General features: G+C 37.2%; 1 protein-coding gene across 5 annotated transcripts in view; it reads left to right on the top strand.

The window, feature by feature from the left end:
- LOC136876276 (uncharacterized protein CG5098) overlaps positions 1 to 18,897 on the top strand; it is a 577,938-nt gene that overhangs the window by 454,700 nt on the left and 104,341 nt on the right. For all 5 annotated transcript variants that reach the window (XM_067150088.2, XM_067150091.2, XM_067150087.2 and 2 more), the window contains one exon: positions 11,487 to 11,750. In XM_067150088.2, the coding sequence (XP_067006189.2) occupies positions 11,487 to 11,750 (264 nt within the window). The remainder of the gene's footprint in view (positions 1 to 11,486; positions 11,751 to 18,897) is intronic.

Here is an 18,897-nt window from a genome sequence, read left to right as displayed (position 1 = left end):
CTACCAGCTATCACGCAGCTGTTGTTCTGCATACACTCTTGCCTGCAGAACTTCCACACGACACACAACTTTTGTGATCCGTTCACATATTCACAAGAAAAAAAAATTGCCATGACTTTTGCTCCAATCCTCGTATGAAATGAAATGTATGAAAATATGAAAAATATGAAGTTTAAAATGACAAAATATGAAATTATGTGAATTTGGTCATGTTGGTTTTAATTTGGATAGTTGGTAGTTAATTGTGAGGAATTAATTCCAAAATTCAATATGATAAGAGTGTTAGATTGAATTTTTACTTTAAAATTATTAAATAAGTTTATTTTAAGAGTGTATTTAATCGGCTCCCAGTAATTTACAAAAAGTAATGAAGTAAATTATAATTTATAATTATTTGCAATCGATATGTTGTTTTGGAATTGGTCAAAGGCCGAAACGTTGAAGTGGACAAAATTTGCTTACGTAAATTAACAATATTCTATTTGTTGCAATATACAGCTAACAATTGGGAACATGCATCATTTTCAAAAAATTTTTTTTTGAAAAGTACACCAATGAAATAGTACGTAAACGTATTACATTGTGGTAAGTTGCCTTGTTTTCTACCATTAAAAAAATATTTAATAGTGCCTTTCCGCAAGGCGAGTGAAACGGCCTCTGACGTAAGCGGCGCGCTGTGACGTCACGATCCAGTACCGCATGGAGCTCTACCAGCCGTTGTGCATCAGCCGTTGCTAAAAGCCGATTGTTTATTATTCATGATCGCGAATAACTTCAAAATGACAGAAGAAAGGTTCAAAACAGCACAATCAGACAATCTATCATGAGTAAATGTCATCATTCTTGAAAAATAGTGACTTTTGTGGCCGCAGAAATTCGCGGATAAAAAGCAAGTTTGTAAGTGGCGTCTTTTATATACGTGCAATGTACTGTAACCCATAGTATTAGGATAACAACGAACCTGGATAGATACCACATCACTTTCAACATTTTCTTCTAGACTGATTCCCCTATTAAATAATAACATTACATTTTCGGGCTTTCAGCATTAGTAAAGTAAGAAATCGGATTTCAGCACTAACATAAACATATAGGTAGCATTATAGTACTAGTCCGCTTCTGTGGTGTAGTGGTTAATGTGTGCCACTCCCGGAGGCCCGGTTTCTATTCCCGGCTCTGCCATGAAAGTTGAAAACAAATAGTACGAGGGCTGGAACGGGGTCTACTCAGCCTCGGGAGGTCAACTGAGTAGAAGGGTTTCGAATCCCACCTCAGCCATCCTCGAAGTGGTTTTTCGTATTTTCCTACTTCTCCTCCAGGCACCTAAGGCCACGGCCGTTTCCTTCCCTCTTCCTTGTATATCCCCTCCGATCCTCCCATCCTCCAACAAGGCCCCTGTTGAGCATAACAGGTGAGGCCGCCTGGGCGAGGTAATGGCCCTCCTCACCAGTTTCATCACCATACTCAAAGTCTCACGTTCCAGGACACTGCCCTTGAAGTGGTAGAGGTGAAATCCCTCTCTGGGTCCGAGAGAAAACCAACCCTGAAGGATAAACTGATTAAGAAGGAAAGAAAGAAAGAAAGAAAGAAAGATCATAGTACTATAGGGCTATAATCTATCATTCCCCAAAAAATATATATATTTATGGTTCGGACAACTCACTTCCGGGGCCCATGAAAGAGAAGTAAATATCTTTGTGGAGGGAAAAAGTTAAACATGATAAAGATAAATATGACTTCATCTAGTTTTCACAAGTCGGGCTGAGTGGTTCAGACTGTTGAGGTGCTGGCCTTCTGACCCCAACTTGGCAGGTTCGATCCTGGTTCAGTCCGGTGGTAGTTGAAGGTGCTCAAATACGTCAGCCTCGTGTCGGTAGATTTACTAGCACGTAAAATAACTCCTGCAGGACTAAATTCCTGCACATCGGCGTCTCCGAAAATCGTAGAAGTAGTTTATCGGGGCGTGAAGCCAGTAACCTTAATTACATTTGGCTTTTAACAAGCTGAGCATATCAGGAAAGAAAAGTGTCCTGGTGACATTTTAGTTGCTCAATACAGGAATGTCTTTGGGTGCTGTGACTTTTACTTTTTTTTTTTTTTTGCTGTTTGCTTTACGTCACACCGTCACATATAGGTCTTATGGCGACGATGGGACAGGAAAGGCCTAGGAATGGGAACAAAACAGCCGTGGCCTTAGGTACAGCCTCAGCATTTGCCTGGTGTGAAAATGGGAAACCACGGAAAACCATCTTCAGGGCTGCCGGCAGTGGGGTTCAAAACCCACTATCTCCCGGATGCGAGCTCACAGCTGCGCGCTCCTAACCGCACGGCCAACTCGCGCGGTATTTACCCTTCGGTTTATTGACTTGGCTTATATAACCTAAAACTTAGGCTAAGTTGGATAATATTTTAAACACCTACATGACTATTTTCACATGTGTGCAATTATGTTATTTATTTCATTAATATTATAATTATTATAACTGAGCATTGTTAACTTATAAGACCCCAACAGACAAGCATTGGTTTTGTGTAGAGTTATACATTTGTTAAATTCACGTTGTTTCCTTTCATGATGTACACGCCTATTCTTTGTTACATTATAGAGTATTTAGATGTAGCCTAAATTTCTTTACCAATTAAGCTCTTCAATAAAGACATACATAACTGTCCCATGCCAAGATATATTGGTAGAATTAGAGCTGTCAAAATGGTTCATAACCCCTTTGATTTATTATCTTGACATGGATCACCCAAAACATAGGTTAGGTTTGGAGAATACTTTAATAATCAGCATTATTTAATGCACTGTTTATTACTTTCATATTCCAAGATGTAATTGAAGCATTTAAATAAAGCATCATACATTAAAATTTAAAGTTTTACCACTAGAACAGCTGACATGGAAAAGTGATTTGAAAATTCAAACAAATTCATCTTACGTTAAAATCTTCAAAAAAATAAACTGTAGACTTTTCCGATATATCACCAGCATTTCTACAACTCGCCAAAATCCATTTCTCCCTAGTTTTAGCGTCTTTGGAACGTTTATAAACAATTTGTTTGGTATGGTATGCGATGTGCTATTGCACATCGGAACTCTACACCATTTATAAGTTTTCTGCCTCACTGTCTGCGCAGGATTCATTTTAAGTCTAAAATATACCACTCAGATTATTATCCAATGTATAGACCTCGAATTTAGCTATACTAGACACTAACGTAAAGTAGAAATACGCGAAGTGTATCCTGCTTCTCACAGCACACTATGTGTTATTTCGTCTGCTAATTCAGTCAACCTGTACGATGACGTCAGGCCAATGAGATCGCGTACTTGCTTGACGTGACATTTTAGTAGATTTTTATCATGTTTGGAGTTATTATTTGTACATTCTGATCACATTTTTGAATTCTGCATGCAATTTTGAATCAGATTAGCATATTTTTAATTAAACCCCGGATCATGCATGTTCCCTATTCTGCTAAGTTTTGAGGAAGCAAACTGTAACATTTATCTGTCAATACAATTTTGTATGATGAGAAGCTTTGTTCCACATCACATGATGTAATGGAAGCATATTTGTAGCATGCTATATCATTTACTGCAATGTTCGATGGAATGATGTTTGTCATACCTTCAGTAACTTGACTTATTTCACTTAGTACCTGGTAAGACTTATTTTTATCCAGCACGGATTCAAATTTTTGTGACCAAATTCTCCCTTTCGGTCCAGGAATATCTGCAACAGCCTCCCTTGGGTCTTCCACTTTCTGAATGGCAGGCATTAGTGTCAAATTGTTGCATTCCGGCTTCTCTATGACCCGTGGTATCGTGCTGAAATGAGTTTCCCAGAGCCACACAGTATGCAGAATTAGCCTCAAAACTGTCTACCACCTGCAAAGAAAATACTAAAATGATATTACAACATACTAGATAATTAAATTTAAATAAAACATTAAAAAGAAGACTTTCTGAATGGGAATGCTCATTTCAGTTCACTTTTAAATATTTAATTTTTGATATTTTTAATATTTTTTAATATTTGACATTTATTGCACTTATGTGTTACAAAGGGAACAAGATCTAATAGTTAATAAAGTGAAAAAAAAAAGAAATACACATTTAATACAATTTTTTTAAATAATAAGACAGAACAACACTAAAATTAATTTTAAATGTTTACAACTTTTAATATTAATTTAAAAGAACGTATTAGAAATATATATTTTTATAATATCAAAGATTTTTTCTATTCTTTGTTTATGTGCCTATCAGAATGAGAAAAACTAATACTAAAATGATTACTAAAAAATAATAAATACTTAACGGAGAGATTCATATGTGAAACATGTTATTGTTTCATTTTTGACACTGTCTAGCATTTTGCAGCTCAGGAAATGTGGCCTACCAGTTTCAGTGGATGTTAATTTACCAACAGTCAGGTTAGCAACAAACTGCCCTGTTCCATCTGTCGTCTCGTCCACCAGTGTCCATATAGGATTGTCACCGATATCATCCTTGATCCTTTGAACAGTCTGGAAATTAATTCATTTAATTATTCAATGCGAAGTTACTTGGGATGCCACCTTGCGGCGGGAATTTATATTAACTTAGTGCAAAAGAGATTGAACCTTAAAATAATAATTGTTCGCTTACCTTGTTGTGAAACACATCCACAATTTATGCCTTAATGTTGATTCTGAAGAAATATCTCTGTTACAGTATTTTTGGAAAAACTCTCTGAGTTTAGGGGTCTCTATTTTATTAATTGGGATGTTTGATGATATTAGTGCCTCACATTAATCCTCAGCAAATTGGTTTCTTGGCTCTGCTGGCTTTTGATTAGTCAGCAAGGTCTGTTAAGTCCTTTGTATCAGATAATTTTTTTTCATACCCTTGCACTTTTTTGATGCTGCTGTAGTTGGAATTTTGTTTTAGCACTCACCTAAATACATTCTACAAATTAAAAGGCAATAATAACCACACCCGGGCAACTGGAGTGGGACATTGATGATGATGAATGTCAATAATGTAAGCCATATATAGTTATATTTTTGCACATTTATGCTTCAATAAATGAAATACATTAAACTTACTTCTATGTTACAATAGGTGCAGAAGACGACTGTTCCATCCCTTGTGTAGCACTTAAATTCCGATAGCCAAACTTTCATTCCACTTTTCAACATCTTCACAACTCGATAGCCACACTATCATTGCAGAAAGTAACTGTAAGCCAGGCGTCAACAATGGATGTGCGAGTGGCTCACACTGTTACCAACCCAGCAGCTGGAAGCATACTAAAGCATATAAGCGTGTACCACAGTGAATTATGTTTCCTTTTAATTTTCGTATATAAGTAGCAACATTGTAATATAATCGAATTGTGCAGTCGAGTAAGGAACTAGGTCAGATTTTGCTACTTTTCAGGAGAGCAAAAAAAAACTGATTTTCTTTGATAGTTCCCATTATTTTATATAATATTTAGATCCGTAATAGATATGTAATGGAGGCAACAGGAAAATGTTCAAAGAAACTTTATAAATTTTATGACCGTTTGAACTTTTTTGACTTAGTTCCTTTCTCCAATAACACCGAAAAAAAATTGGGGATTGGGAATAAATCTCTCATACGAACTATACCAACCTTTGTTATATATTAAACATAGCATAATGCAATACATAAGCACTGTTTACAGTTTATCCAACAGAAAAAAAAAAAAAAACGGGGAAAACAAATAAAAATGACCTTGAAGCGCCAAATAACTGCAGTATTACAACCGAGACTACTAACCTAAGGGGAATTCATTGGCTGCGAAATAATGTCCAAATAAAATGCCAAAGCATCCACATTCGCAACATATTTCAACAGTTTACGCAAGTCCTTAATCTTTTCAGCTTTTATTGGATCCCCACCCTCTGGATATGCTGCCATTGGTTGCAAGGAAAATGTGCAAAAGTTACCTTTCCCAAGATGAAACGTATGTTTCACAATGCTGTTTATGAAGGGAAGTGCTACAAGAACTCCTGGTTTCTCTGCCCTATATCTGTATTCTTTAAACGAAGAAGGAGAAAATGCAATTCCAGCAGGAGGAGTATTCTTTGTTGATGTTTCAGCTGATAGTCACTTTTCTAAAAAAACTCAGGCCAGCACTTGTCAAAATTAAATACTGCACTTGAGTCTACTAACTTAACTGTAACATTTCCTTTGCTGTTTACAATAATTGCCATATACTCTTCGATAGTATAAACTCTGTCTACTTTTTTAATGTTTTTCTTAAATACGCCAAAGTCCCTGTCACATGGTAGGAATGAATGACCCCTCCTGTCTAATCTCCTTAAATTGATTTGAAGCTGCCAGTCCTAGCATTAGTCTTATGACCGTATGGTTCTTATTTTGGCCTGGAGAACCATCAGAAGAAACGTGTAACTGATAAAAATTTTCTGACACAAATTCGTCTATATAATCTTTCAGGAAAGAAGCAACTTCATTCGCACCCTTCTTTCCTTGGCCTTCATGATACATATACACAACACACTTGTCCGTTGCAAGATCATGAATACAAAACACATTCACCCACAACTGTCTCATGTAAAACACTTCTTGCACCAGTATGTGTGAGAGGGGCAGATTTTGCATAAAGTCAAAGGCAAGGCCTGCCACTTTGTCATTTGTTCTGTATAGTGTTGCAACTTCTTTCAAAGACCAGTAGAATTTCCTGCTTCTTCTTTTATGAACATCATATTCAGCCTGAGCTGCACGCTTTGCTGATTCACAAATATGTGGACTCCTAAGTTTAGCTGTGAACTCCTCACACTTGCTGCAGACATCTATCTGTGGTCGTCCGAATCGGTAGTTATAATTCTCAACAAAATAAGTTCTGTAGAAGCTGTACTTGACTCCACACTCCAGGTATTTTGTGACAAACATGTTGTGCATTTCTTTAATGGTTAAGCGGGCATCTAAGTAATGCACTTCTTTCCCTCCGTAATGAGTCTGTTTCAGAGGGAATGATTGAATACGATCGGATATCAGTTTAGTGACATCTTCCGGTATCTTTCTGGTATTTGGATTGGTTCCTCTCTTGTCCCTGGGAATTTCTCCTCGAAGAAGAAGCATTGTGAAAAGGAATACTCTTTTCTGAGTGACAGTATGCATGCTCATAAAAGCTGAACGACACACCTTTCTATTGTTGCCATCGACAACAAAGTAAGTGAAACTTGCTGCTCGCTGCTTTGAATTTTCATTCCTCGGTCTTCTGGTCTTAATTTCATTCCTCTCGATGAGTCGCTGCAAGTGTAAATCTTGTGCATCCTTACTGGGAAGTTGAAGAAACTTGGAAGGAATGGACATGCGAGCATCTTCGTTGGTAATCTCAAAGCACTTCTTTCTGCATCTAGAAGAATAACACATTATTAATACTAAGTATCAATCTGTACCATACGTCTTGTTATCTAAAACAAGAGTAGAAAGTTTGGTTGTATGTTAGAATATTATTTACTAAACAATCCCTAGTAATACTTCTCAAGCTCGTTACTTACCTGCAGTCAGAACTGGTTTCTTTGCCTTCCACAACTCTCCCACGTTTATTCACATATGCCAGCCCTCTGAGTCTTGCGTTCAGAACACTGTGTTTATGGCCCTCAGGCTGTTCCTTCCTTTTTGGAGTCATATTCTCAAACGTAATACAAAGATCACTTTGTCATCCACCGAGATACAAACTGAAATACCGTACATTATAACCCACCATGTACCGTACGATTTCTGTTTCCCTCTAGTATGTTGTCTTTTGTGTTGTACCAATGCCGTATATTGAAATATCCCCTGTTATACCTACATCGCATGCAACATGCGGCCAAGAATGGAACTAAGACATGAATTGCAAGTGGTGAAGAAACGCACTAAGTCGTCGACGACTTAGTGCGTTTCTTCAGAATATGCCTGATGTCCGTCCACTGTTTCTCCCATAAGGAGAAGGCTGACTTATTTCTTTCCTTTACCAAACAATAGGGCTTGGTTATGTGAAGTAAATGATGCAGTAAAATGTAAATGGCCGATTTTGACTTGGTTCCTTACTCGACTGCACGATTCAATTCAATATGTATATTGTTTTTAAGTATACTATGCCATCCAGTTTTATACATGCATCTGTATTCAAAACAATGAATTGATTCTTCAGTTTCTATGAAGCTTTTCATTATGACATAGCATATAAAGCTACTTTTACGTGTACACAGAATCATGTTATTTTCATGTTAATACGAAGTTAAGGGAAATACTGTTTGACATTAAATAAATTTTAATATGTTTATTTAAAGAAACTGGATTAAAGTATATTACATTTTCAATGTGCCTTAATACGCTTTCTGCTGCTGGGATCTGTACTGAAACAGGGTACGCTATTTTTAAGTATACTATGTCATACGATTTTATTCCTGCAACTGTATTCAAAATAGATAACATGAATATTTAACTATGACATAGGTTTTAATATGACATGGCATATGCAGTTTTATTGATATATGTACAAAATTATGTTATCCATGTCAACAGATATAATAAGTTATATTTCAATTCGACACTTCATAAATATTTAATGTCATTGGATTTAATACTAAATTTATACAAATTGACTTTCTTTTGTAATTTATTTTCTTATTTATTTCTTTATTTATTGCTTATAAAAACACGAAAAGATGCGCCTTTTCTGTTTCTAATTTATTTGAATAACTACTTAATGTATAATTATATAGAATTGCACAAATGCTAGAATGTGAATAAATATGAAAATTTTCATAAAATATGAAGATTTTATCAAAATATTATGAAATATGAAATTTTTTATTGGTGGATTTTTATTGCTGACTGCATAAAACTTAGTGCCGGCCCCGTGGTGTAGGGGTAGCGTGCCTGCCTCTTACCCGGAGGCCCCGGGTTCGATTCCCAGCCAGGTCAGGGATTTTTACCTGGACCTGAGGGCTGGTTCGAGGTCCACTCAGCCTACGTGATTAGAATTGAGGAGCTATCTGACGGTGAGATACTGTCCCCGGTCTAGAAAGCCTAGTTTAACGGCCGAGAGGATTCGTCGTGCCGACCACACGACACCTCGTACTCTGCACGCCTTCAGGCTGGGCAGCGGTCGCTTGGTAGGCCAAGGTCCTTCAAGGGCTTTGGTGCCATGGGGTTTGGTTTGCATAAAACTTAAAGATATCTGGTTCCCATTTGAGTATTCTTTATAGTTTAGAATATGAAATTTCATATATTTACTCATTCTGGCTATTACTTTCATACATTTGGAAAAATAGAACTAACCTTTCAGTATGAAAATATTCTCTGCAGCATTCCTTTCCTCTTGATGAAAAAGGCACTTCACATGTGTATGATTTTACTTTTGATGACCATTTACTGAGCATTTTACTCAGAACTGGGAGTTACCTTTCGTGAGAACTACAACTCAGCTGTGAACATAGGGTAACAAACTTCCTGTTTCACTCACCAAAATAATGATACATCTGTTACAAGTCATACGAGTTAAAAGGAGCGGGTGATTTCAACAACAAGTAATAGGACTACGGAAAGAAATACTAAAATAAATCCTTCAGCAACCTTCCTCAACTGGGTGCTATTGTTTGTGACAAAGTGACAGTACTGTATGTCTTGCCCAATTGTAAGACTTTTTGTATTTTGGTCATGTGAAAAAATTAATGTACAGGAGACTGGTGGTAGAAAAATCATGTTTTACTACAGCCTTGATGAAACAGATTATTTTAATTAGAATAATATTAAGGGAGATTCTAGCATTGTTTTCCCCTCTTTGCGCTTAGGCTTTAACGTGAATTGCGAAATTGGTTCAGATCCTAATAGCTCTTGCCCTTAACTTAGATATCAGGTGTAATTAAATTTCACCTGGCTGTTTTCTCATGATGCTATAACAATGAAACAGACAGAAATTAAATTAAACCCAACATACTGCTAGGGGCCGATGACCTTCGATGTTAGGCCCCTGTAAACAACAAACATCATCATCATTATCAAGCCCAACGTAGACAATTACTTGTCCTGTCTGATATAAAAACTTTTTTTTTTTTTGCTAGGGGTTTTACGTCGCACCGACAGATAGGTCTTATGGCGACGATGGGATAGGAAAGGCCTAGGAGTCGGAAGGAAGCGGCCGTGGCCTTAAGTATGGTATAGCCCCAGCATTTGCCTGGTGTGAAAATGGGAAACCACGGAAAACCATTTTCAGGGCTGCTGATAGTGGGATTCGAACCTACTATCTCCCGGATGCAAGCTCACAGCCGTGCGCCTCTACGCGCACGGCCAACTCGCCCGGTGATATAAAAACTAAGTATGATGTTCATATTAAAAGGGTACAAAAACAATTTTATACGGCTTATATATAGATGAATCATTACGTACAAAAGTACGGTCCACGGAAGGAATTAAAGATGAGAGAACTGAAAATGGAATGTGTATTAAAAAACATACAGAAATGCAGAAAGAAATGGAAATATCTTGTAGCAATTCCGAGAAAGAGTTCCCGAGCAGATCCTACGCTATCCACCCAGAGAAAAGTTGTTTCTTGGCCGCCTAGCTAAGAGGCAAAGTCAGACCTAACTTGGCCTAACACCTGATTGGATGATATTTGAAGGTTACATTTGAAATGTAATTTTATCTTACTTTGAATGATTTTCTTTGCCTGTATATGCAACAGAAAATATATAGGTTCCTCATTTATTTTTATTTGCTGTCACTCCTGTTATTATTTTCAGTTCATTGTTTCCAGCTGTCATGGATCTTTCTAAATTCCAACTTCAAATTCACAGTGGGGAGCTAAGAAAAGAGTTCAGCTTGGTGCTATATCTATGTAGGGAACTGTTTTTGAGTTGTATTCGATAAACTGTCAACATCCTAGAGCTACTGAGCACCGGAAGTTGATAAATCAAGTTGGTGGTGTTGGCCCAGAGGCTGATTTGATCCTCGAAATGAACCACCAGAGGTTATGCAGTTATAGGGAAACTTCTGAAACCAATGGCACTATAATGATATATGCAAGGCATGATTAGGAGTGGGGTAATTTGGCATTGCTTTCCACACTTGGCCAGAAAGTGTTATAACATGACGGGTCTTATGAGTAAACACCTTCGTAACACACTGTAGTCGTGCTCCAAATATCGTTAACATCAATTCCTCAGCTTCTTCCATTCTAAATCGACAAATATGACCATTATCGGTCCATAATTGGTCCGTATTGACTCGTAACAATAATGTACAATGGGTGATTGTTTAGTCAGCCCTGTCAATATATTATCAACATTTGATTTTTTTTACAATGTGCTGGCAAGTCAAATCACATTTTCATATAAACTCCTGATTAGTTCTTCATATTTATTTCATACCACTATCGTCTCTTTATTAAATGACATTTTGTTCCAATGAATGCAGTGTACAGTGATTTAATCTATTTATTTTTTTCTGTTCATAGGAAATCCAGCCAGTGGTGGACCATATTCCGAACAACAACAGCAGCAACGTAATTTCTCCTCAAATTATACACATCAGCAACCTCCGCATTACGCTCCATTATCTCCTGCCGGTCTCATTACGACTGGCTATCCATACAACAACCACCACACGGGTAACACTTCATCAAGTCAGCAAACACATCATGGAATGAATTACAATAATCCACAACAGTCTATTTACAGTTCGACTGTATCTCCTGGTCATTATGGCTCTCCAAACCATGGTGAGAAATTTAGGTATTTTTAATCTTTTCAGAAGCAAGGTCTTCTGAAATAATTTAATTATAATCTTTTAAGCTATTGCTGAATGTTTGCTTTTTCAAATTTTGCTTGCATTTGAGCCATTTTGTATTGAACAGAACTGGATAACGAGTAATGCTTAATAACTAGGCATCGGATTTTTAGGTTTTTATCTATTATTTTCTAGAAGCCCGTATCAAGCCTATCTTTGACAATTATCTGTATTATGCATCTACTGTCACAGTGAATGGTCTTATAGTGCCTGTACGCACCTATTTCGACGCTACGACCTACTTTTGCCTTTCCAAGTCTATGACCACCTTTTTTTTTTTTTTTAAATTTTATATGATTCATCAAATAAGTACAGTGGAAGTCCGTTACAGTGAGAATTTACAACGGCGAAAAATTTATTCGATATAACGAATTGTTGTTATACCTGATTTTCCCTAAATTTCAGAAAAGATACGCCACAAACCAAATACTTCACCATGTACAGTACGTATCGTGGAAACATACATCCTGGCAAAATAATAATTATTAAACTTTATTGGCCACATTGGACCACTTGAGTCTTCCATGTACACTTTTGCTTTGAAGGTTGTACTGTTTGATTCTTCTCATCTGCCCAGTATTTCTTCATTTGTTCTGATCGCAGTGTTCTTAATTCGTCTGAAATCTCTACAGGCCTTCTGTGCATCATTTTAGTTGAAAATTTGTGTTTCTTAAGAAGGGTGGTAATTTTATTCTTGTTCTCTGCATGTGTAATTTTGAGTCCAACTGTTTTGAGATCCTCTTGAAAATAATAATAATGATAAGGGAGGGAGGCAAAGAAAACTAGCACAAAGTGGTCTGAAGAAAGAAAAAAGAAACTTAGTGAAACAAATAAGGAATATTGGAAGAAAAGAAGGAAACAACAACAAAGGATGAAGAATTGAAGTTGGAACGTGGTCCCTAGTAAGCCATAACGCAAGAAGAAGGAAGTAATAATTTTACTGTAAATTTATGAGGAACGGCCTTTCTGAAATTTAACCCGACATGGTAATAAACTAACCTCTGAAATCACTGTTGCGTACTGTCGTATCTTGAGATGTATCACATTTTTATTTATTTGCTGTACCTAATACTAAAATCAACTGCCGAGCTGAGTGGCTCAGAACTTCACAAGAAAAATTTCTTATTTTGTCAAAGACTTCAACTTTGCTGAAGGTAGTGAGAAATCAATATGGATAATCAATCGTGTTCAATTTAAATGTAGCCTTCAGAAACACACGACTAAAAATGCCTGTTGTACACCATTGCATTTTCCTTTCACTTCAATACTTCACAAGAAAAATTTCTAATCTTGTCAAAGACTTCAACTTTGCTGAAGGTTTGACAAGATTTGAAAAGATTTGGCAAGGTGTGATAGAATCTTGTTTTAATGTGGAGGAAAGTTTACAAGCAGTTGTGGTTCTTGGAGTAGCAGTGTGATATATTCTTAAAAGGAAGACAAACATGCACTAAGGCATAATTTATATGGAAAATTATTGCAATATTCTTCTACATAATTTTTGTAATGTATTTACTGCCTTGACATCATTTGCAGAGGTTATTTATGTTGTGTTTACACACATGATTTGAATAAAAAAATGATAGCAATGCAATGGAAATTCGTATCTTATTGCTCAAAAACATATTAGGAATTCAATAATAATATTGATAGTGTTATTTGCTTCCAATATTGGGAGGATTTGCTAATAATAATAATAATAATAATAATAATAATAATAATATGCCAAGATTGTCATAAATTGAACATTGCGGATGGTGTTTAGTTGCAGGTTATCATACGGTAATAAATATAAAAGCTGTCCACTTCCTTGAGAAATTTCTCTTCTATCTTCTCGTACGCTTCTGCATTATTCATTTTATTACGGTACTCTACAGAGCTTCCTGAATAAAGGCAGTGATGTGCTTCATACTTTAGCAGTTAAATCACATGCAAAATCGCCCGGTCGTGAAGCTATTTTTGTTGTTTACATTCCTACAGATCCCAGCATGCCTGGCGACTTAGCGCGTACCATTAATACTCGCATTGCTGTGGTCAATTCTGTCAGTCTTCGATCGACAGGACATGAATTGAGTTACAACACGCAACTTTTTATAATACAGAATAAAACGCACCAGCATAATTCAGACAAGGGACCAGTTACCAAAACTGGCAAAAAGTACAGCATTTAAAAATATTTCACCATGCAAAATGAAAGTTAAAACTAATCTAGGCTATATTACATTTGTATTAAAAGTTTCCATTCACACCACTAAATTTGAATACAGTAGTTACCTTACAGAGGCTTCAGGAAGGAGTCCAAAGTCGCTTGCTACAGTCTTGTGCCAGCAATGGTGTTCCCTATCACAAAATTCTCTACTTGCTGGAGAGCCACCAAGTCATCTAGTGAGGTATCATTTACCGCATAAAATGTTTTTAAAACATCTAATGCACTCATGACTGCAGAGTGTGTTGGTACATCTGTGAAGTCCCCGACCTCACTCTCGTCGGATTCATCATTTGAGTTAGTAGGCTTAACGAGTTCAAGAATTTCACTCTTATTGAGATCCCCGCACACAGGCACACGTTCATCAGCTTTTACATAATATTCAAATTGACAGGTGACTTACAGCTGAGAAGAGACATGATTCAAAATGAGGAAGTTCGTCCTCCATAATTTTGGTTTCTGTTTCGGTTCTTTGGAAGCCAGCGTGTCTGAAATCTGCAGAAATTGCAGCGTGTGATATGGTTTCCCATGACACTGCGATACCTTGGATAACTTCCAGTACATTCCATTTCAATACTTGTTTTACCTCAAACCTATGCATCAATGAGTTGACCAGTATGCTACGAAAGCGGTGTTTAAGGAGTTTAAATATGTGCTGATCAATTGGTTGTAGCACGCCGGTACAATTTGGTGGTAGGAATACCAATTCAATATTCCGTACCTCAACATTTGGATGAATGGGGCAGTGATCTATAAAAAGAAAGACTTTTCCATTCTTCGATCTCATTCTCGAATCAAATGCTTGAAGCCACTGCTTAAAAAGCGCCAGTGTCATCCATGCTTTCGTGTTCATTTCATACATGCATTTTAAGTTTGAAATTTCATAATTGTTCCATATTGAACTGAGAATCAGAATGTTAAAAAGAAAGTTAAGAGGTTCCACCTATTCAATACACAGATATACAGTTGCACAAACTTACGTTATAACATGTTTAATTTGGGACTGGTTTTGACACATATTTGGTGCCATCATCAGCCGATTGAAAGAGCAGGGCAAAAGGCATACAATTATCAACACACACATCTCAAAATATATGACAATGTTCACACTTTAAAGGATATATGCAGAGTTGCAAACTGTTATGGATTATCCGTAATTATTACGGATTTCCCCGGATGATTGAGGCATTACCGTCCAAGGGTAAATTATTATGGAAAAGCGACATTATAAGGAAAATATAATTTCTACGGAAAAAGTAAGGAAACAAGGAGAATTAAATCTTTTCGAGCATTGGTACTCGACTCTCTTCATTTCAAATTTTGTGAATTGACAACGATACATATTCGATCGTCACTTCCTTTTGTGTGAATTGACAACGATACTTATTCGATCGTCACTTCCTTTTGCTACCCATGAGCGTCATGAAATTCATTGTGAATGAAGTAACTCTACTCTCCTATTCACTAAAAAATGTAATCTTGTATTATTGCAGTATTAAGTGTGCCTGACATTAAGTCTCCAACAGAAAGAGTTTTCAGTGTTAACAGGAAAAACAGAATGACTTCAGGCCTACAATAATCACATGTGCACTGGAATCGATTAGTGTTCATAAGGTGAAAATAAGGTGAGAATGCTACGAGAAAAATGCCACACAAAAGTACCTGCTGCGTGGGGAAACAATTTACAAAGAATGTTTTATGAGAGAACTAACTGGTAATGTGCAAATTTATGGAGTAATAGGATATATCTTAGAATAGATTGTTGTTGGGAAGGGCAAAGTGGGTGTCATTATCCAGAAGGGATGAGTGTGCTTTGGATTTGACTCCAAAATTTTTCGGAGGGTAGGGGAGGGGAATTACGGAAGAGCCATTTCAAAGGTTGGCACCCTTGTATATGTAAAAATGTAACACTTTCATGAAGATGAAATATTCAATTGAAGTTCATAACCAGAGTGACAATCTTGTGCACTCCTGGTGTGAGTCTTGAAATCACATATAATGATGTTGAATGAATGGATAAGAACTAAAGGATACATGTAAAATTGTAACACTTTTCACAAGGAAAAAATTTTCAATTGAAGTTCACAAGCAACTTGCCGATAATAAATGGTTTCAGTTTATCACTACTGTCCATGGTGCAGCACAAAAGAATGGTTAGTCATTCTTTGCTGCGTTTTCCACCTTTGCATGGGTCGCCCTTCACCGCAAGAGTCCTTTGGTTAATAAATTATAGAAAGGTGCAGATTCATAAGCATTGTAGACATCTTTGGGTCCGTACCTTTTAAGAATTTCACAGAGAATTGAAAACCAGTCATTGACGGCTTTTTCGTCTACACTTCCCGATTCACCGTTTATTGTGTGAAGCGGAATGCCATGTCTGGCTTTAAAATATTGTATTGAATAGGTGGACATTAAAAGTTCTATTCATTGTAATTCTCAGTTCATTACGGACAAAAACTGAAATTTCTTACGTTAACTGGCTTTAAAATGGTTTAACCATCCATCGCTGCACTGGAAGTCTGGAATATTTAGTCTGAGAGCCACATCTTGCGCCTTATATATTTCAACACGGGCCCTGAAATGGGAACTCCTGCAGCTTATTTCTGGGTAAACCACTCAAAAAGGGCAGCTTTAAGGTCAGCATGGTCCGCACCACGCAGTTTTTTATTCCAGTTTGGCATGCTACCTTTTAAAACTGCGTCTTTGGTTTTTGACTTATTTTTAAGGATAGTAAATAGAAGTTGAAGATGTTGAATTTTACCGCCTGTCTATTTCACTTTTGCTCTCTTTTGTTTTTTTTCACAAGCCTGCACAATTTCATATTTTGTAGCCAAATCTTAACGATTTTCAGTTCCCGCTCGACGTTGTAATGTGTTAAGTCACAGCAGAACAAAGAGGATTTGTTTTATTGTGATACTATTTTCAAAAGGAATGAAGACAAACTTAGAAACAGCTGACAGTTCGAACTATGCTGTTCACAGCACAAAAAACTGAAGACAGACAGAAATTTAAATTAACGCTACACTGTACAGTCAGTTTGCTTTTAACCCATTAACTGGGGAGCATGTGAGAGAGAAACTTCACTCTGGTGGGAACAAATTGTTGCAGGTTTTTTAATTTTTGGAGCAAGAATGACCTAAGTCTCGTACTAGCTTCTGAATATTACGTATATAAATTTCTTCTGGGTATATCTTAATTTTAATGTTCATTTCAGGAAAATGTTAAAATGTGTGCACAGGAAATACACTTTGTCATAAACTAATCTACAGATTTCTAAAATAAATACCGGAGTTGAGATAAAATACAATTCATGCAGTGTTTGCAGTCCCGGTAATAATTTGAGCATAAGTTACATGCAATTCTAGCCTGGTTCTAATCGTCTTCTCAGGATTATTACTTCTTTATCACAATACATTTAAACATCAGGACTGATTTCACTAATTATATTATTTACACTATTTACACAGTTTGCACCTCATGCACTGTTTTTTTTACACTTCTTGTATGTGGCAAGCACAGAAACATGGAGCTGCACAGAGAGTGACATCACAATCGCTCCACCTGTACTGTAGATGGTTTCACGTTTCTTCCTTTTCGCCAGACACACCACGCACCTCTTTACTCCAAGCTGTCTTTTTCCTGATGGTGGACTCGTATCAGAAAAATGCCTACCACTGAATCTCTGTGGGAGCAGCAGGAAGTCATCTGTGTGAAAGGACGGGCATAACTTCAGAGGGGGATGATCCTGTGTACTTCTCGAGGATTTCATCAATGAGGTGAATTCTGAACTGCAGATAATGGAATTAATTGAATTCCACGAGGTTCACGGAAAATTTTTTGGTAATATTTCTTCATGCATTTCCTTGCTGTGGAATATGTAATGACATACTGATTGGAAAGATTGACTCCCTACCCCAACCCCAATAGGATAATTGCAGTCAATACAAACTACCGGTTTCTTTTTAGTTTTGTCCTTTCCACTGATAAGGACAGTTAGCATTTCTACATCGTGGATACTACGGAGCATGCAAACATCTCTCTTGTCGTTCCGTTTTAGAACCATGAGTTTCTTTCAATAAGGAGCTGATACCTCTCCCTTTTTCAGTTTTTTACTTATAAGTTCTTTAGGGAGATTTTTCTGGTTTGTTCTAAAAATACCCACTGCGCCAGTATCGAGGTCATTTAGCAGGGCTGCTATATTAGTTTTCCATTCCTATCAGGTATTCTTGTTTCAGAAGATTACCTGCCAGGGAAAAAAACAAATGCCATGGCGCAACAGCCCCGAAGGGCCATGGCTTACCAAGCGACCGCTGCTCAGCCTGAAGGCTTGCAGATTATGAAGGGTCTGTGGTTAGCACGTTGAATCCTCTCGGCCATTATTCTTTGCTTTCTAGAACGGGCACGCCATCTCACCATCAGATAGTTCCTCAATTGTAATCACATAGGCTGAGAGGACCTTGAACCAGCCCTCAGATCCAGGTAAAAATCTCTGACCTGGCCGGGAATCGAATCCGGGGCCTCTGGGTAAGATTCAGGCATGCTACCTCTACACCACGGGGGCCGGCATGGTTACCTGCCAGGGTACACACATTTCTCTTCAGCTTGGAACACTGTGGTACATCAGTGCCATGGACTTAATTCTTGAGTTTTGTTGATTTTCCATTGTACCACAACATATTCCACACGTAGCCCGTTTTCGCTTCGCAAATTTTGTACGATTCCATTCCGAACCGGGTCCTTTTCTTTGGAATATGGACCTTCCAACAAAGGCGACCTTTCCACAGAAGAAGGCTTTCGTCTATGGATAGCGGGTCATCCGGGATGTAAGCCTCCTGAAACATTTTCACAAAATTATCGAAGTCTGGCTTTAGCTTGT

Source organism: Anabrus simplex, chromosome 6, assembly GCF_040414725.1.
Source record: "Anabrus simplex isolate iqAnaSimp1 chromosome 6, ASM4041472v1, whole genome shotgun sequence".
In the NCBI taxonomy this organism is placed as follows: Eukaryota; Metazoa; Arthropoda; class Insecta; order Orthoptera; family Tettigoniidae; genus Anabrus; species Anabrus simplex.
This window is presented reverse-complemented; position numbering and strand designations above follow the sequence as displayed.